The sequence below is a fragment of the Sturnira hondurensis genome, unplaced genomic scaffold (genome assembly GCF_014824575.4).
Source record: "Sturnira hondurensis isolate 20B ecotype Veracruz unplaced genomic scaffold, ASM1482457v3 Scaffold0022017, whole genome shotgun sequence".
Classification (NCBI taxonomy): domain Eukaryota; kingdom Metazoa; phylum Chordata; class Mammalia; order Chiroptera; family Phyllostomidae; genus Sturnira; species Sturnira hondurensis.
This window is the reverse complement of record NW_028094648.1, coordinates 5,417,200-5,438,254: the sequence shown is the minus strand read 5'-3', so window position 1 is coordinate 5,438,254 and position 21,055 is coordinate 5,417,200. Positions and strand designations below refer to the sequence as shown.

The 21,055-nt window shown below is 35.1% G+C and overlaps 1 protein-coding gene across 10 annotated transcripts in view; it reads right to left on the bottom strand.

Moving 5' to 3' along the window:
- The window catches only part of CLOCK (clock circadian regulator), a 127,050-nt gene that overhangs the window by 60,937 nt on the left and 45,058 nt on the right, over positions 1-21,055 (bottom strand). For all 10 annotated transcript variants that reach the window (XM_037034127.1, XM_037034132.1, XM_037034129.1 and 7 more), the window contains 4 exons: positions 16,256-16,347; positions 8,285-8,374; positions 5,898-5,957; positions 1,702-1,850 (listed from right to left, as the gene is read on the bottom strand). In XM_037034127.1, the coding sequence (XP_036890022.1) occupies positions 1,702-1,850; positions 5,898-5,957; positions 8,285-8,331 (256 nt within the window). In that variant the 5' untranslated portion in view covers positions 8,332-8,374; positions 16,256-16,347. The remainder of the gene's footprint in view (positions 1-1,701; positions 1,851-5,897; positions 5,958-8,284; positions 8,375-16,255; positions 16,348-21,055) is intronic.

Below are 21,055 nucleotides of genomic sequence, written 5' to 3'. Positions count from 1 at the left end.
GGAGGAAAAAGAAAACCCTGGTCTGTTTACTGTCAAAATTAATACTCTACTGTCAGGGGGAAGTGCATATTATTTCATTTCATTCAACAATCATTTATTGAACTGCAGCGTCTAAAGGGCTGCTGAGTGTGTTGCCTACTAAGGGACACTAAAGTAGCAACAGCACTATCTAAAATGGAAGGACAGTGGTGGCAATAAAAATGAAGACAATTTTCATATATTTTCAGAAGAATTAAGAGAATTTGGCAACTGTGACACAGGAATAAAGAAGCTGAAAAAAATGCAAATCTTTTCAGGTTTGAGTCCTAAGGGAGTGAAAGAAAGATGGTGCAAAAACATTAATTATTTGTACTGAAAAAAAAAAAGTTGAGAGAAAGGGGTAACCTAACAAAACCAAAATGAATTCAGTTTTAGGTGAGTTGAGTTTGGGGACATGCAAAATAAAGAGCCAAAAGCTATCTAAAAATAAAGGCTGAAAACTTTGCATCTAAAGTACAGATTTAGTAGTTTAACAGAGAGACAATAGCTGAAGCTGTGGAATGAGATAACCAAGGGAAAGAGTGTAGAGAAAGCAAGAAAAAAGATAATACCTTGAGAAATGTCACATGTAGAGAGCAGAAGAACAATGAAGTTGATATTAGGAAGAGGGAGATGAATGAAGAAGTACAGTATAACACAGGCCAAGGGGAAGGATAGCCAGTAGAAGATGGATTAAAATTCCCAGTGCTTCAGAAAGTGAGGTATGAGAAAAAGCTATTGTTTTAGTGGCAGCACAGAAGGTGGGGAGGAATGGCATTAGTGAAATTAACAAAAATAATTTTCAAGAGTGGCGAAGCATGAATCAGGCGAATAACATTACTGAGTGAGCCAGGGAGAAGTAAATAGAGTCATTAATTACAAATTCTCCTCAGTTTTGCAGTTTCATTTACATCTGAAAAAGGAAATGTTCTTTAACAATTTTTTTGAGAATTATCTGTTACCAAAATACTTAATAGTCTTTAAATTTTCTTTTCATGATTTATGTAGTCAAAGTGATTTTCTCTGATTAAGAAATAATCACTTTATTTTAACATAGTAATAAGTTCCTAGACATACACTGAAACAAACGATCTTTTAAAATGACATATAAGGTCCTTACAATCTGGCACTTGCCTTTCTTTCAAATATGCCAGTAGCTTTCCAACTCAAACTATACTCCAGTTGCACTGACCTTTCCCTGCTTCTCTTCTTTTGCACCTGCTATTTCCTCTAAATGAAATGCTGTTTTCTTATTTAATCTTAAAGGAAAACTCAGTTTAAAAAAACTGTTTTTAAGCCTTCCCTGACACATTCTTTCCTCTGTGCTTTCCTAACAAGTTTAAGGTTCACGAGCACTCTACCCTTTGTAATTATTCGAACTGTACCTAGCTGTTTAGATGTTTGTCTCCCTTGGCTTGAGTTACTTGAGGGCCAGGACTCTTGCTACCCTGTACCATGAGAATTTAGGATATAATATACTAGGCACTAAATAAATGTTTGTTGAATAAAAGAGAAAACATACCAGAAAATCTTTAAAAAGCAACCGATTTCTTTCTCTTAAAAAAAAAAGTTGCAAAGCATCCAACCTCAAGCATCACTGCCAAGATTCTATCACATTGTGCTTTAAGGGAAGTTTGTTTTTTTTTAAAAAAAAAAATCCATTTTAAGAAGTTAACAATTTACCCTTATGTTTTCGTAAAAAATCAATGCTCTTCTGCAGAACAGTAGATTTGTCCATCTTTCTTGCATTACCAGGAAGCATGGATCCCAATTCTTTGATGAGAACATTAAATTGATCTCTGCGTTTCTTTTCAGATTTGTTTCTAGATACTCTGATAAAATAAAAAAATTAAATAAGTAGTTTTCAAACAATCCATTTAATTACACAAATGGTATAACATAATGCTCATTTTGGACACAACCACACAACATGTTCTTCTGTTAATGTTGATGGTAAGAAATATCTCCTAATTTACCAACAATATACAATAAACATGGGCAATACTTTTTATCACTAAAGAAACTTTCATGTATTACACATGTGGCACACACATTTTTATGAAAATGTCAATAAGACAAACTACATTCACATCTCAGGTTTTATTTACTCTAATATTTACCAGAAGTGTGATTTTCCTTATAAGGTTATCATAAATATTACTGAGATACATTTAGAGAAAGTATACATAATGTATAAATACAAATTATTAAAGAGAAAAAAGTTATCCATCACCTGCAAGTTTTGTATTACAAGCAACTCTAGAAAGAAAAATCTTCCTACCCCAAGGCTTACCCATATACTCTTCCTCTTTACTCCTGTAACCCAGGTTCCAACACAGAGCTGTAATCATTTGTTTGCATATCTATCTCTCCATTAGGCCATGGGCTCACTAATAAAAGAGCCTAAATTTTTTTTCTCTAAGCCACAGGTGGCAAATACAAGGCCCGTGGGCCGAATCTGGCCCTTCACCTTGTTTTATCTGGCTTTCCACTTTGTTTCTACCTGGCGGCAGTGCAGTGCTCTCCCTTAACTATTAAAAGAGTAGATATATTTATACAATCCTAAAATTACATTCGGCCCTTTGAAGGCAACTGCGAGGCTGATACAGCCCCCCATGAAAATGAGTTTGACACTCCTGATCTAAGCACTTAAGCATAACATCTAACAAACAGGAAACATTTAAAATACGTGTGCTAAATGAATAATTACTAATATTCTTTGTGAAGCAGTAACCAGTAAACAAATACTTAGTTGCACAGAGACCTCTTGAGACAAGTATAAAAAAGTACAATTAATTTTCCATTTTATAATATCTCTAATTACCTGCTTTGTAAAGTCAGACTTCAGAATTCAGTTTTTGTTTCAGTATACTACCTTCCCAAAATGGCAGAGGGCAATTTATGTATTTTTTGGTTTGTTTTCCAATAAAGAACTAGCATTTATTCCACATTAGTACTGGGGAAAAATACAATTGTTCAAAATTTTGAAGAAACATAATAGATATTAACTGACTCCCTCGTCAAACAGTGAATGCTAGCTATAGTGACAGAGACTGTGCTAATAATAAGGGCTAGGGATACTGGAGAAAAATAGCCCTTCCAAGAAACTCACCTAATTCCTTTGGAAACTATGTATTATAGAATCATACACTAGAAACCTACATAATTTCATTACCCCAACAAATTTAATAAAAATTTAAAAATTCACCTAATTCCTAAGGAAAGTCAGAGGAACCAGGGATGGCATCCAACTGTGCTGAACTGATTCCTGGAGACTATGTGAAACAGAGATGGTAGTGGGGCTACACGCAGGGCACTCCAGGCAGAGGAAACCTGCACAAGCACTGCAGCATGGCCAAGGTGGCTAGCGCACAGGCCCACGTGTAGAGTGTACTAGTATACTGGAGTTAGGGGGTGCGCCAGAGTATAAAGCACTGAAAAAAAATCATAATGTTTTATGCTACATAAAAGAATTTGAGTTTAATCCTGAAAGCCATGGGAAGGCACTGAAAGGTTTTAAGCAAAGAAATGACATGACTAGAACTGCTTGTCAATAAGACTATTCTGGCATCAGACTGATGAAAGGATCAATGCTTGGCAAAACAAATTCCTCTAGCAAATACTACAAAAAACCTACCATATGCCAAACAAGACTGGCAGCCAGATGACCACTTAGGAGGCAACTGCAATTTCCTAACCTATAAATCACGGCAAGGGCACTGTTAACAGAGCAGTGTAAATCTGAGGGTTAAGAGGCAGAACTACCAATTCTTGGTAAATCAGATTCAGTTTGGAGTGGAGAAGCAAAAGAGGAAATCTAAGGAATCCCAAGTTACTAATAATGCTGTTTATCAATGTGAAATATAAAATATAACATTTTGGTGGACAGATAGTTTAGGTAGAATTTAGATATAGTGACATGGCCTTTTATATATAGTGACATGGCCTTTTACATAATATAACTAGATCCAAATAGTTCACTATTTGGATCTAGTTATATTCCTCTAGAAAAGAGTAAATAGAGATAAATATCTATATATGAAATATCTGAACACACGGGATAGCAGCCAGTATTTGTTGTGTATTTATGGCCAGGTGCTAGTAAACATTTATAAAAACTTATTTAATTCCTTCCAGGTAGGCTTCATTATTTTCCATTTTACAGGTGTAACAACTCAGGCATAAAGAAAAATGTGCCTAGGGTCACAGAGCTACCATGAAGTAGCAATTCAAATCAGGCATTTTGATTTCAGGGCAAGAAAATACATAGAAAGCAAATATCCTTGCTAACTCTACCACGGGACCACACCCATTAAAGCAAACTTTACTTCACAGTACATTCAGGTTGGAAGTCATTAGTTCTTAGAATGACCTCACTGATAACAGATTACAGATGTTCCATTTGGGGAATAACTACAGAACTCCCTTTCTTCTGAGTTCAACAGTAAGGTCTTTAACTCACCATTGTTTTTAGTCAAAAAGTTCAGTGTGGCCCCATCTAATTCTGACAGCGTCATTACAGGATTCCTTCTCTTTCTCCAGGGTTTCCCATTGCAACAGTATTTTTGGTTTACTAAAATACATGTCTTTGCAAATAGAATATACCCTTAGCTCACTTTATCCATCTATAAACTCTGCCCTTAAGATTGTCCAGGTCAATTCCTTAGAGTACTGCCTTTCATTCAGGCAAAACTAATGATTCCCATCTTAGAGACTTTATCTCTACCCTGATGATTTGTAGGAACTTTTCTTCACTACACTGAGATTAATGGATATGGGGTGTTCTATATGTTTTTTTTTGTTGTTGTTCTATATGTTTTTAGCTTCCAATACAGGTCTTTTTATTGTCATGAAGAAAGTTACAACTTCCCTCAAAATCTTCTTAGATATACTTGTATTTTAACCATTCATTAAAGTATTTAGTACCTTATGTGGTTACTGTGAATATTTTCCTTATCCAAATACCTTTTATTTTGCTAAATACATACATTTAGGAACTATTACGTATTACATGTTTATCTTCTGTATCTATGTGTGATGCTACAACACCTCTAACCTTGCCTCCATATCTACATGGGTCAACATGGCTGGAAAAGACCCAAGTATTTACTGCTCATTCCAAATGACTACAAACTTGGCTGTACTGCTTGCTACCGGAACTCTCCCTCCTGGTACTGTAATTAACTGTCAAGAGCCCTAGTTAAGGTCAAAGCTCCAACCGTCACCACCCTGGCTCTGGATCCCATTCCCTCACCTACTTAATGATGCCTCTCCAACAATTCTTCCCTCCCTGTCTCACTTATTCATTTTCCCTTCTACTGAAGACTGGAGGCATGTCAAAACACACAGAAACCAACCATGAAAGATCTCCCAATGGCCAAGGCTGGAATAATTTGAGCAAATAAAATAGCACTGAAGTAGAACATACAGTATAAAATAAATATATTTAAGTCTACATAGACATAAATAGCAAAGAGTTTATTTTTACAGAAAAATTACAAATATGGATAGAGGTATAGCTTCCCCTAATCCCTACTCTGAAGGTGGGCTACACTTAACTTACTTCCAAAAAACTGAGTAAGATGAAAATAATAACTACAATGGTGGATCTAGGCAAACCCTATTTTAGCCAAGTGGTGAATGTTAACATCCTCAATGATGACATGAAGATACTATGTACCCATAATATGATCTGATGAGAAGAGCATATTTAGAGGATAATTTGACTTATAACCTGGACACTGACATTCCAAGCTCTCCCACCTAGTTATCAAACACTAAGTGTTAAGGCAGAGAACTTTCGTAAAATCAGTGATTTACTATTTTTACTATTACTTATTTTTCAATTATTTACTATTTTACATCTTAAGCTGAGCTACCTTTTTGCTTTGTCCTTGTCATCTTCTTCCACCAATCCATCAAAAAGACTACCATCATCTCTAAAAAGAAAGAGGACAAAAAAAATAAGAACAGACTCATTAAGCAACGGCAACACAAAAATGACATGTGAATCAAATCAATTATATCCTAGAGTTTTATAAAGTTAATGGACTATACAAATTCAAATTCTGTAACTACTAACCTGTTTTCTAATAAATTTTAGAAAATTAAAGTTAGCCATTTTTATTATATTTTAAAACTGTTACAAATGTGAATTAAAAACTACTTACTTAGCTATACTACATACAACATATGATACCAGAATTTAATCATATGTTAAATATCTTGTTTCAAACTTTTAGTAACCACTGAAAACCTATAGAAAGTCAGTATATTTTTCCATTATATAAAGTGATTCACTTGAAACTATTTTTAATTATAAGAGCAGTTACAAAATATATTTTCTGAGGTGTTCAATTTATAAAACCGTAAATCACCCATAAACAACACAATATTTAGCACTAACTTAAACCACTGCTTTAAGATATCTACCATAATATCTAGCATAATAGATTTTCGTTCATTACTGATTCATTTGACAAAATATTTATTAGCATTCATATGCCAGGTTCCGTTTTGGACGTGGTTATGGAACAGTTAACCAGCAACGGAGGTAGGTCACTGCTCGCTACAGCTCATTTCTAGCCGAAAGAGACGAATCAACACAACAATGTATGACTAGGTTTATTTTTTTAAAAGGGGCTGATGTTTCAGTTACTAGGTGGTTACTTTAGTCTGAGGGGTTAAGGAAGGACTTGTTGAGGTGGGGAACATCTGAGCTGAGTTCTGAGTAACAAGAAAAAGTTGGTGTGGGAAGATCTAGGGGAACAGCACTCTAACATGAAATCTTAACCTAAGGAGCAATATTAAATAGTTTCAGTTGATTTGTGAGGTTTTACACCAGTTCACTATTCACTCCTTTAAACATTTGGCCGATGAAGTCCTGTAAAGTACATGTTATATCCACTATTGTGATCATCTGCAAATGTGCTATCACAGAGGTCCACATATGGACTTTGGAAGTTTAATGAATGCACTGAAATTTATGAACGGTTCTGTATGTGTGTGCATTTTATTGGCAAGAGAGTCTATAACTTTCATCATATTCAGAGACAAGATGAATTCATATTAAGAACTGTTGCCTCAAGTCTAAACACACAGATGTGATCCTGTCTAGAGAGGGAACTGGCAATCACTCGGGAGTATAATGCCCAAATCATATTTAATCTCGCAGGAGCAGTGAAGAAACATCCCCCCTGAGGAGCCTACCTGCAGATCCCGTCTGAAAGTATGGCATACGCCAAATCTATGGTAGTGGTACAAGCAGGCCTCTCTAAGGAAACTCCTTGCCTCTTAGGACTCAAGTTCTGGTACAGTATATATCTTTACTATTTATCTCACAGAAAAGGAAGAAGGTCCACCCCCACACGTCAAAAGTCACTTCTGTTTACAACTCTACTACGAAACTCTTAAAGAACCCCATACAGAAGAATCACACAGTACACTGTAATAAAAAGCACAGGAACTTTAATGTCAGGCAGACCAATGTAATTCCTGTTCATCAGTTAACTATGTGCACCCTCTCTAGTTTTTCTTCACCTGTGAGATGTCATGAAATAATGAGTTTAAATAAATAACATATAAAAAAGTACTCTGCACATTAGCTAGCTATCAAATAGTTGCTTAGAATAATGCTACTGCATTTCCTCAAATTCAAGTACCACTCACTACTTATCAGTATTTTATGTACTATTTGGAAAGAAAAAAAAATGCTACCAACTAAACCATGATAAGCCAATTGTAAGTTGAATCCCAGTATCGGAGAGGTTAAAATGTAAAAATAAATTATTAAAATCAAGGAATCACGGAGATTTATCTGTTTTCCAAAAGCAAGATTTAAAGATTAAAATTAATGAAATCCTAATTATCATGACCTCTTATCAGTCACAAATACTAAAATGCTTAAAATGGAGTTAGCACCAATAAGAAGGAGAAAAAGGACAAGCGATAAGGAGACAGATGATTCTAGAAGGTACCAAGGAAACATTTGCAATTGTCACGATTTCAGAGCAGCTCTGACCAAATCACCCAAAATAATAATTCAAAGACCCACTTAGGACACAAGCTATACACTGTTGACTTTAGCTCTATACAGTATTAACACACCTTACTATTACACTGTGGTTGCTTGATACAGAAATTAAATGCAATAATAATTATGTTTAAACATAAAACTACTTTTATCAGTTTGATATAGGCCATTATTCTAATAGTGAATTTTAAAACAGCTTTATAATTTAAAATAAGAGTCTCAAAATAAACATACCTGTCAACAATCGAGCTCATTTTACTACAGCTTACGGTAAACAACATAACATATTACGTTTTCGTCTCGTGGTAGACATTTGTACTTCTCCTTGGATGAAAAGAAAAATAAGTTGTTAGTTTTCTAAAAAACTTATTCTGCAAACATAGTAATCTTGAGAAACGCTATATGTTGTTATAGAGACTTCAAAATATTTTTGTTTATACTAACGGCTGAAACACTTTCAAAAGTAAGCAGCTTAGCTAGGCCACATTTGAGTCCTTTTTTCCTTCTCAAAAAGGACTGCAGGAAAAAAATCAAGGCTCACAATTCATTTTCTTTGTACTATAAAATAATCAAAATTTAAAACCTATGCTTAATACTCATAGATTGGGTTGGCCAAAAAGTTTGGGTGGTTTTTTCCATAAAATAAAAAACACATTTTTCATTTTCACTAATAATTTTATTGATTTGGATATTTTAAGTATGTCAGCTATCTCCTGCATGGTATAATACTGACTATTCTTAATTAATGTCTCGATTTGATTGCTATCAACTTCAACTGGTCTACCCGACCATGGAGCATTGTCCAGCAAGAAATCTTCACCATGAAACTTAGCAAACCACTTTTGACACATTTGATCAGTCACAGAATCTTCTCCGTACATTGCACAATCTTTTTTTGCATTTCAGCTGCATTTTTACCTTTCTTGAAATAATAAAAGCATATGCTACAAATGTTGCATTATTTCCTTTCATCTTCAATATTAAAAGGGCTACACAAAAATTCACCAATTCTGGTAAGTTGTTTTTAAATGCACACTGATACGACAGCTGTCACAATACAATTTAACAAACTTATTTCTAGTGACATTAAAGATAACTAAGCACTACTAGAAAAATCTTATAGAAATAAACAAACTCTTTGGACAACCCAATGTATTAGACTAGTAACTATAAATAGGTTATAATAACACCATCTCATGAGCAATAAACCGTTGTTGCAAGCTCATTTTGTTACACAGTATGGTAAGCTTTGGGAATATAAGAATGAAAGACACAGTCCTTTTAGGCAAAAATATTGAATTAAATAGGAAGATAGACCTACATAATTATAATAAAAGGAATGGCAATGGTATGGAGGGAGGAGTCAAAGGACATACTCTTTGACAACTGTGAGTCTGCCAGACAGCCAATGTCGTTGTTACTAAAATACAACCTGGAGACCATCAACATCAGTTATACCTGTGAGCTTGGTAAAAGACAGAATCTTGGGCCCCACCCCAGTACTTCTGAACCACAGTGACATTTTAATAAAGTCCCCAGGAGATTTCTATCACCATTTAAGTTTCAGAAATAACAGAATAGAGGACATAAGAGGTCATAGTTGAAACGATTCCAAGTCACAAGAATAGCAATCTGCAAAGGCACAACCTTTGTGAGATGAAGTAGCATCATTATGAGATACTTTAAAAGGATTAGCATTTTCTTTAGAAAAAAATCTAGGCATGTTAACAACTTAAAGGTTTAATCACTAGAGCACAAAGACAGGATATGCCTGGTAGTGGTGAGAGCAAGTAAAGAAAATCCAAAGAGTCTTACACTCACATTAAAAAAATTAAGATTTACTGTTTTAGAACTGAATCATAAGCCTAAAATTTGTCTCTTTGTCTACAGTGTTTCTAAAGTATAAGGAAGGTTTAATCCATACAAGATACTTTGTCCTATAGTCATAAGTTAAACATTGAAAAACTACCTTAATTCTAATACCATAAAAGTTTTGATGCATAAAAAATTCTAGTTTTATCATATTTTTATTTAAAATTTAGAAGCTAGTATAAATTAGTATGTTATACTAACTAAATCAGATAAGATTAAAACTATTCTAAGAACATGAGAATATTCTAATATTTTAGAATATTTTATCGTTTTCAAACATACCTTCATGAGAGGAACAGAGAATAACCCTTAACAAGTGATGCTGCACTGCCCAAGCTGTTATGGCTGCAGAACTGAGGCTGTGAAGTGCTTGGACTTCTTAAAAGAAAACTAGTGATCCCCTGTGGTAACTAAAAAGAACCAGCACCAGGATAAATACTGATTTTAAATGTCTGGACTAACATCAGCAGATGGAACACAGGAATTACAGAATTTTAGTGTCAGAAGAGACTTTAAAGATCACTTAAGTACAGCCCTCTGGTCCAAAACACATACTGATCATCCTGGTAATAACTGAGAGTTGTTCCATCACTGGAACAAAAAGAACAGTACAAAGGTAAAAATGCCAACTGCAGTGAATTTAAAAAGAACAGTTTCAGTTTGAAGTTAAAAGGCCAGATGTGAGCTTCATATGGCATGAAATACATGATTATTTAATTATCAAAACGTAAAATAGGGCAAACTAGAAAATTAATAAAAGACTCCAAGAATTAAGGCTTAGATGGTAAGAAGGGCCATGCTGACTGTGAGAAGAATGAATACAAAATGGTTTAAAGATACAGACCAATGCTACACTAGGCTATTTTACTATTAGTGTCAACAATATTCTTCAAACATTATTTGTTGTCTGGCTAACTAAACAATGTGAGACTATATGTCTAACAGTCTAGTACAAAATCTTTTCCAGCCAAGTGACATACATGTTATTTTTAAGGGAAAGGTAAGGGGAAAAGTGAGACAGGCCTAAGAACTCTGGACCAACTGTCAGAAGATCCCTCTTGACTTCTTTAAATGGTGTCAAGGTAATTTTAAGAAAATAAAGTGGTAATGGGGGAACAGCCAAAAATTCTGTGTGACAACTGCCCTAGGACTCACACTTTCAGTACAAAAGGATGAGCCAGTCACACCTGCCCACACTATGAATCCTGAGAATTCAGTTTTAGGGTCAATGCAATGTCCCTACATATAGCAAGGAATTTCAAGTATATAATCTAATACAGGTTGTTTTATTATAGTCTTTTTTCTTAAATATTGGCATTAACAGGCCACTATGGCATGCAATATGTTTCTGAAAGGATCAGTTAGAGTCACTGAAATCCAAAGTTCACAAATTAAATTATAAAAGATCAAGTTACAGCTAGAAATCCAAGGTTCCTTTACATAAGCAACTTGAGTTCAAAGTCATTCAGTGATATGACTTTCTAGATGAGTAAGCACCACGTTACTTACTCTTTTATAACAATGAAGCCCAAGGGCAGCATAAGTCTTTCATAAACATTTTGAAAATAAGCTGCTTTTTTTTTTGAAATGGAGGTGGGGAAACTGAGAAGCCCAGGACAGATGGGGTAGATATGCAGGTAGTATATGGTGAAGCAAGGCTGGCTGTATCCAGAATAGCAGATATTCCTCACATGCTTTGCTAAGGAGCTTGAATTTTATTCTGCAGGTGATAGGGATCCAAAGGTTTTACTGGTTAATAAAATTTTATAGGTTTTAGGTATATAATTCTACAATCATCTGTATATTATATTGTGTAATTAACACATCAAGTCAAGTCTCCTTCCATCACTATTTAGTCCCCCTTTTCCCTTTTCTACCTATAAAACATATTTATCCAATGGGGAGGTATTAGTAATTAAGAAAGTTTATAAACAAGCCAAAACTTTGCTAAATATAGAAGCGGATATGTTTTTAAATCAACATGGAACATTATAAATAACAGAAAATCTCAGTGCCTGACATTCCATCTTTGGAAAATAATCCTTATATACAAAATGACATATTCTGTATTAAAAATAAACTGTGCAGTATCTAATGACATGATACTACATGTCTTCTGAAACTCCATCCATCTGCTGTCACCTTTCAAGGCTTTCCAATACCACATCTCTAATTTCTCCCTTTATAATTGGATTAATCTGATCAACATTTTAGTAATTTAATATAAAAAATAAAAATAAAAAATTCCCAAGACTCACCAACCCCCCTCAGGTGCTGCCTTCCTTTTCTGTCCCCTTTCACTAGAACACTGATTGTCAGAGTTGTGTCTATTGTTGTTTCAACATCTTGAATTCCATTCTCTTTCTTATTTTAAAACTTGGTGTTTACAAGCTTTTTTCCACCAATGTATACATGTTCACAGTTTAAAGCATCCAAAGAGTGTTGTTATAGGACAAACTAAAAATTCAAATGTCCTCTCATTCCCATTTCCTACTTTCATCTTTTTGTTTCTTTAGTAGTTAAGTCACTATCTCTAGTATCTTTATTTTGTTACTTCTTGATTTTTTCTATTTTAGGTAGGGTGCTGACACAGTTCCAATTTGAGGTGTCCCAATGTAATTATTAAAAGTATTTGCTTTTGCTCTCAATAGTGTATTTTTTTAGGCATCAGCTATTGAAGTCCACTAAGAAAAATAAGAATTTAGCTCTCTTCTCCTCCCCCATCTTGGCCTCAAACACATGCACACGTGCACAAATTCCCAATATCATAATTTTGGCAAGGTGGTTATATTCAGAGTTAGTATTATTAATGACTCTGTAAATGCAATCACGGCGGGGTCATATGGTACACTACAATTATTTTCTTTTTCTGAGCAGTTTCCCTAAAGTTAAAAACTGTCCTGTTGTTTTTTATTTACCTGGCTTTCTATATACTTATGACCAATACTGCCCCAAACTCTTCCCTATCTAAATCTATTCTTAATACTGTTGAACACAGCATGCATTCTATCAATTCAATCTTCTCATAGCTGTTTCCCTTGGCACCCTCGGACCTATTCCGACTGGCACTGGATGTTCTCTGTAACTGGTGACCAACTGTAATCTTGGGATCACTAATCACTATCATCCTGGTAGTTTCCTGGGTCTCTACTTGAGTCGCATTCCCGGTTTCCTGTATGGCTACATCTTTAGTTTCCTTCTTTATTTTTTGTTTGGTACCTTCTACAATAACTGCCCAAGAAAAAGGAAATGGCAGTTGCAATTTTTTGAGGCAATGCAAGTCTAAAAATTGTCATTAGTCTATCCTTAATCAACTGATTGGCTGAATACTAAATATTGAGTTTGAAATCATTTTTCCCTCAGAATTACAAAGGCTCTGTTGCCTACTAGTTTCCCAGGTAGTTATCGGAAAGTCCAAAGTCACTGTGATTACCAATCCTTTATATGTGACCCACTATTTCACTTATTCTGGGAGCTCCCTTTGTTCCAAAATCTAAGTGATGGCGTATTTTAGACTAATTTTCCTACCTGTATTGGTCATGTTATGAGCTCTTTTTATTTGGTGACAAAAAAAGTCTATTTAGTTTTTTCCATAAAAGACACATTTTTCATTTTGCCAATAATCTTATTGATTTGGGTACTGTGAGTACATTGGCTATCTCCTGCTACTGTTTTATAGTGGGTAGAGGCCAGGGGTGCTGCTAAACATCTCCTAATGCACAAGACAGCCCCATGGCAATTATTCGGCCAAAATGTCCATAGTAAGAGGAAACTTCACTACTTCTGACATCTCTGATCAGTCACAGCACCTTCTCCACACTGCACTAATTTTCTGTTGCTTTTCAGTTGTGTTTTTGCCCTTTTTTAAAATAACTAAGCATAATATGCTGAAAATGCTGCATATTTTCTTCCATCGTCAACATTAAAATAGCTGCACCAATTTTGAGTGTTTTTTAAATGTACACTGAAATGACAGCTGTCACAATACAATCTAACAGAATTACTTCCAATGAAGTGAAAGACAACTAAGCACTAATAGAGCAATAGTACGGAAAAAACTAAATGAACTTTTTGGGCAACCCCAACACCTAGAAACTTGTGTCCTCTAATTCTGAAGAGTCTTGTTACATCATTCCCGATTGTCTAGTTGTCCCTTTTATTATTCCATTCTCTTTGTGGAACCCCTATTATTGAATATTAAAGATTTTGGACAGTTGCTCCACTTTTATTTTTTCCTCCCATTTTTTTTCTTTACTTTCAAAGCATAAATATTATTTTTCAGCATTTCCACTGAGATTTTCATTTCTGATTCCATTTCTCATTTTCTTTTTCATGAATTCAGCATCTCTTGCCTCTCTGAAACTATCTTTTAACATATTTTATTGTTTGCGCTATTATAATTGAAGCTATTATAGTTTTGTGTTTCTTTCCATTTTTACCAGCCAACCTGTTCTCCACCTCCCCTCATCTGGTCCTGGAATCTCACATAAGAGGCTTTCCTAAATTATCTAGTGACCTCTGGCCACAGGCTCATATTTAAGGGGAGGGTACTAAAAAAAATCACTAAAGGTCCGTGTGATAAGGCTTGTTGACTATGAACTTTATTGCAGAAATATCAGACTGGAATGTTTCTTTGGCAGCAGTTTTTAATATCAGTGTCTTCAGCTCTTTGGTCTTAGGCTGTTTATAATTCCCACAGAAAAAACCTTCTAAACTACTGACTGAAAATTACAAAAATCTGGTAGTCCAGGTTCTTAATCTCCCTATTGCTAAGATGGTACCCCATACTCAACTATTTTTATGCCTATTTTATTCTTGCTAGAGAATAAATCTCTAGTCTTCAGTTATGACAAGGAAGAGGTAGTTACCTGGGTTTCCAGTCAGGAAAATGATCTATAGAGTTACTTCTAAAAAATATTTTCAACAAATCATCCTGTTTTGAGTCCTACCCTCACTCCCATTTGTAGAAATAAAGAGTACTTTTCAATTCCTGAACACTTTAGAGATTCTGTAATACCATGAAGTTTGTTTCTCGGCATTCCCACAACTAGCTCAGGATTCCAGGATCTACAAGGCAGTAACCACACTTCCTTTCGCTCTTGAGGTTTTAAATTGCATTGCAGTTATTTCCTCTCCCATTCTCTTTGCTCTTGTGAAGTTGTATTCCATAAAAATCCTTTTACTTCAGCTTTAGTAAAATTTTAAGAGGAAATGAAATTTAATTGTATTGTTTGCCACCTTTAACAGGAAGTTTCTCCCTCTCTTTTCATCAATTTTATTCAGGCTTTCATCCTCACACACTCTGAGACTTTCCACTCATATTAGAGTTATCAATGATACTCATGTTACCAAATCTAATGGCTGCTTTACTCCCTACTTGACATCTTAATAGCGTGGGATACAGCTGACCACTTCTGCATTTATTAAACACTTTCCCTGGCTTCTGTGACGGAACACTCTCTTGCTTTTCCACCCATGTCCCTGGCTGCTGCTCCTCTCCTGATTAATATCGGTGAGTCCCAGAGCTAAATCCCTCTCAATCATAATTCCTAAATAATTTCATCCAGACATATGACTCTACTCTCTATGCCGTTCAACTCCCAATTCCAGACCTCCAGACCGGATTCTCAACTTCAGGGTCATATATGCAACTTTTTGGGTATTACAACAGATTTTGCAGGTGTCTAAAATACCATATGACAAAACAGAAGTCTTCTCGCCTTTCTTCTGCAACTCTGCCCCACTCCCATTTTCTTTTCCTACCTGAACTCCGCATATTCTCTTTCCTACTTCCTATACTCCAGCCACATTTGCTCTTTCACAGTTCCTCAGGCAATTCCATGGTCATTTTAGCTTCATTGCCTCCTCCTACAGTAACTACCAAAGGGAGGGGACCTCTTTCAGATCTTCACATGGTTGGCACATTCTTGCCATTCAAATCTCAATCGACACATTTTTATTCATTGAGGGCTTCTCTAACTACCTAATGGAAGCAGTCACTAGTCTATCACAAGTCTCTAGTACCCATTTTAATTCTCTGCAGAGAACCACAAACTTTTTTTCATTCGGTATTTATTTGTCCTCCCTCTCTTTAAACTGCAATCCTGAGTAGAAATAATTTCTGTCTTGATCAGCACAGTATCCTTAATAGTATCTGAACATAAAAATAGCTAACACAATAAATACTGCAGGCTAATAAGTTAATGCAAGAAAAAAATTTTAAGTAAAACTTTCTTCAAATTATGTCATGACAATTTATGGATTTTTTAAAATACGCTTTTCTGAAAAATGTCATTGCAAAGTGCATTTCAAGATACAATCCTATCATTTTACCTTTTGTATTTTGGGGATCTTTTGAACTGATTCTTCAGAAAACTACAGGTTCAATGTATTCTTCTATATGGCTGACCATCAGTCTCAAAATTCTGTTTAAACAATAAAAAAATACTGGTTAGATTTATTCAACTGATATATAAATTTATCATGGAAAGGTTTTAAAATTTGAAACATAATAAAATTAGAACTTTGTCACAAACTGTATATAACTAATGCTAAACTCTACAAATTATTTCTAAAAAAAATTTTAAAATAAAAACATAAACTAAAACACTGCTTTCAAATTTTAGCACAGAAGTCAAAAAATAAAAGTATAAAAATAACTAACTAAAAATTATTTTATGGATGCACAACATAAAATATGTAATTTGTGACACTGATAACAAAGTGTGTGTGGGGAAGGAAAAGAACAGAGTTACTGAAGTTAGATTTTTATGAGTATAAAAGGGATTGTTACAACTGTAAGATGTTTTATGTAAGACCGATCGTAAGCTCAAAAAAAATATCCACCTGTGGATACACAAAAGAAAATGAAAAAAGAATCAAAGCATGTCACTATTTTTTAAAAATCAATGAAACATAAAGGGCAATGAGAGCAAAAAAAATGACAAAAAAAAACTGCAAGGCAAAAATAAGGAACACAATGACAATAGTAAGTCCTTCCCTATCTGTAATTACTTTAAATGCGAAAGAACTGAACTTACCAATCAAAAAACATACAGCAGCTCCTTTGGTATTAAAAAAACCTATCTATATACTATCCAGAAGAGACTCAACTTTAGATTTAAGGGCATAGAGAGGCTGAAAGTAAAAAACTGGGAAAAGACAGTTCAAAGAAATGATAACTAAAATAGAACAGAAGTGGCTATACACACGTAAGACTAGACTTTAAGTCAAAAACTGTCACAAGAAACAAACAAAAAAGCACTATATAATAATAAAAGGTCAATTAATCAGAAATACATAACTATAAATATATATAAACCCCATATCAGAGCACAAAAATATTTAAAGCAAACACTGACAAACTAAACAAAGAAACATTTTAATGCCCCAGTTTCAATAATGGATAGAACACCCAGATAAAAAGATCAATAAGGAACTGATGGCTTGAACATTACAGGCCACATGGACTTAACAGACATATACAGAATGTCCCGTGCCATAGCAGAATATATTCTTCTCCAGGACTCATGGAATATTCTCCAGGTATAGAGATCTCCAGATCACACATTAGTTCACAACACAAGTCATATCAAATTTAAGAAGAATGAAATTATATCAAGTATCTTTTTCTGACCACAGGGGAGTAAAACTAGAAATCACTATGATAAGGAAAACTAGAAAAATCACATATCTGTGGAGACTGAACAACAGAGTCTTAAACAATCAATGGGTCAAAAAATAAATCAAAAGGGAAATTAGGAAATATGTTGACACAAACAAAAAACATGATACATCAAAACTTAATGGAATGGAACAAAAACAGTACTAAAAGGGAAATTTATAGTCATGAATATGACATTAATAAAAAAAATAAATCTCAAATAGAGACCTTAACTTTACACTTCAAGAAACTAGAAAAGAATAAACTAAACCCAAAGTTAGCAGAAAGAAGGAAATAAAAAATATTAAAGCAGAGCCCTGCCCAGTGTGACTTATTTGGTTAGAGTATCATCCGGTAAACCGAAAGGTCATGGCTTTGATTCCTGGTCAGGGCACATGCAGAGGTTGTGGGTTCAGTCCCCTGTCAGAGATTGTACAAGAGTGGTTCCTGGTCCCAGGTCAGGGTATGAATGAGAGGCAACCAATCAATGTTTCTCTCTCATGTCAATGTCTCTCTCCCAATCTCTCCCTCCCTTACCCTCAAAAATTGACAAGTAGGAGTATATCAAACTGAAACTGCACAGCAAAGGAAATCAACAAAATGAAAAAGCAACCTACTAAATGGCAGAAAACATCTGCAAATCATTTATCTGATAATGAGTAAATACCCAAAATATATTAGGAACTCCTACAACTTGGCAGGAAAAAAACCTGATTAAAAAAATGAGCAAAGGACTTAAAAAGACATTTATTCTAAGAAGACAAATACATGGCCAAAAGGTATATGAAAAGACACTCAACATCACAAATCATTAGAGAAATGTCAATCAAAACTATGAGATACTGTCACACATTTGTTAGGATGGCCATTATAAAAACAAAACAAAACAAAGATTAAAAGGTACTGGCAATGATATGAAGAAATCACAACCTTGTCCACTGTTGGTGGGACTGTAAAATGACATAGCCACTGTGGAAAACAATATAGAGTTTTCTCCAAAAATTAAAAATAGAAATACCATATAATCTACCAATCCCACTTCTGGTATTTATCCAAAAGAACTGAGAATAGGAACCTAAAGAGATCATTGTGCTTTCATGTTCAATGTTCATTACTGCATATTCATAAATGGCCAAGGGGTAGAAAAAAACCTTTATTAAAGTCCATCCATGGATTGAATGGTTAAAGAAAATGTGGTATACACATACAATGGAATATATGCAGCTTTAAAGAAGGAGATTCTGTCATATGTGACAACATGCATGAACCTTGAGGACACTATGCTAAGTAAAATAAACCAGTTACAGAAGGGCAAATAACACAATTCCACTTACATAGGTAACTAAAGAAGTCGAATTCCTACAGAAAGTAGAATGATGATTGCCAGGGCCTCGAGAGAGGGAGAAATAGGGAGTGGCTTATCCAATAGATATAGACCTTCCGCTTTAGGTAAGGTGTATTTTTTTTTTCCTCTGGCTTCTTTCAGGATTTTTGCTTTTGATTTTTTATAGTTTGAAAATGATATGCCTAGGTGTCATCTGGGGCGGCGGGGGGAGGGGGGGGCAGGCACTTTATCCTGCTTGGCGAACTCTTGAGCCTCCTGGGACTATGGTTTAATGTCTATATTAGTCTGGAGAAATTCTCAATCATTATTGTTTCAGATATTTCTTCTACTTTCTCTTACTTCTCCCTCTGGTATTCCCATTACATGTATGTTACATCTTTCATTGCTGTCCTGTCAGCCTTGGATAGTCCATATTTTTTCAGTCTTTGTTCTCTTTCCTTTTCAGTTTTCAAGGATATCATTGAGGTATCTTCTAGCTCAGAGATTCTGTCCTCAGCTTTGTCCAGTCTACTACTAGAAAGTCCATCAAAGTAATTCTTCATTTCTGTTATTTTTAACTCTAAAATTTATTTTTTGGTTCTTTCTTAAGATTTCTATCTCTCTGCTTACGTTGCCCATCTGTCTGGCATGTGTCTACTTTATCCATGAGAGAGCCCTCAAAATATTAACCACAGTGTTTTAAATTACTGTTCCAACATCCTTGCCACGTCTGGTTCCAATGTTCGCTCTATCTCTTCAAATGTCCAGTGTTTTCTGCGTTTTGATGTAGCTTCAGCAGGATGAACTAAGTAAAAGGAACTGCTGGAAATAAGCTTTTAGTAATACAGTGCTGAGGTGTGGGGGCAGGGGAAGCACTGTATAGTCTTAGCACTAGGTCAATTTTTTTTTTCCGTGAGCCTACTTCTAGTGCTTCTAGAACTTCACAAGTGCTTCTCAGTTTTTTTTCCTCCCTCCTTAGGTGAGATAGAATAGTAATAGTGGGCTAGAGTTGGGTATTTTCCTTTTTCCACAGGAATGCTAAAGGTACTGGGTATTTCCCTTCCCCCAAGTCATTTAGACTCTAATAATCCCATGCCTTCAGGCTCTGGTTAACTGCAACAGTTCCCTCTGAGCACGGGCCTTGTTGAGAAGAATAGACTCCTGTGGTACATTTCAAGAGCTCCTTTCTTCCTCCCCCTGCGGGAAACAAGAGCAGATTTTTCTCTAATGCTTACTGTGGGAATCTGGTTGAATTCCGGGAAGTCAATCTCCCAGTATTGCACAGACCCCTTATGACCAGGTCCTCCTGGAGTTTTTAACTGTTAAAGTTGTCCACAGTGAGCCTCCAGCAATTTGTCCTACCCAGCACAGTTCCTGAGGTGGTTTCAGCTGGTGAGTCACTCTGTTCTGGGAAGCTGTGACTCCTTATATTTGCCTATCTGACTCTCCACTCTTCGTAGCAGTGGTATGCTCTGCATCTTCCCCTCTCACATATTTAAGGAGTTATTGATTTATAGGCACTTAATAATTTAAAGGAAGTGGTTAACAACAAAGAATTTCTTAGGCCTTTCTATAACAGATCCATGATACCGACTAATGACATGATCCAAAAATAACTGCTCAGGGACTGCCTTATATTTACTATTTATATTTAATAGGTTTCGTATGAAGTAGTCCTCAGTAGTTTCAAACACACATTCCTTGGAATAAAGAAAGCACTCAGAGAATCACAGGGGAAAAGGAGAAGGACTCACATGAACAAGTATAAAGGACACATGGACAATAACTAAGGTGGGGGCAGAAATGGGAGGGAAGTGGGGAGCACTGGGCAGGGTCAGGGCTGGGAATATAAGACAGAAAACTGTACTTGAACAAGAATTAAATAAAAATTAAATTAAAAAAAAAAGAAAGCACTCAGGGATTCTGATAAAAATAAAACTTCAATCAAATGATAGCTTTAAGAATTCTAATAAATGTATATTAATTACTCTCACTGAAGTCTATCAGATAACACAGAAAAGATCATGATCCCATACAGACTGATGGCCCTATTTACATAATATTTATTAAGGAACTGACTAATCAGATTACAGCTGCCTCATATTTGCTTCTTCCCCCCATCTCCCCATTTTGGGTATGTGTGTGT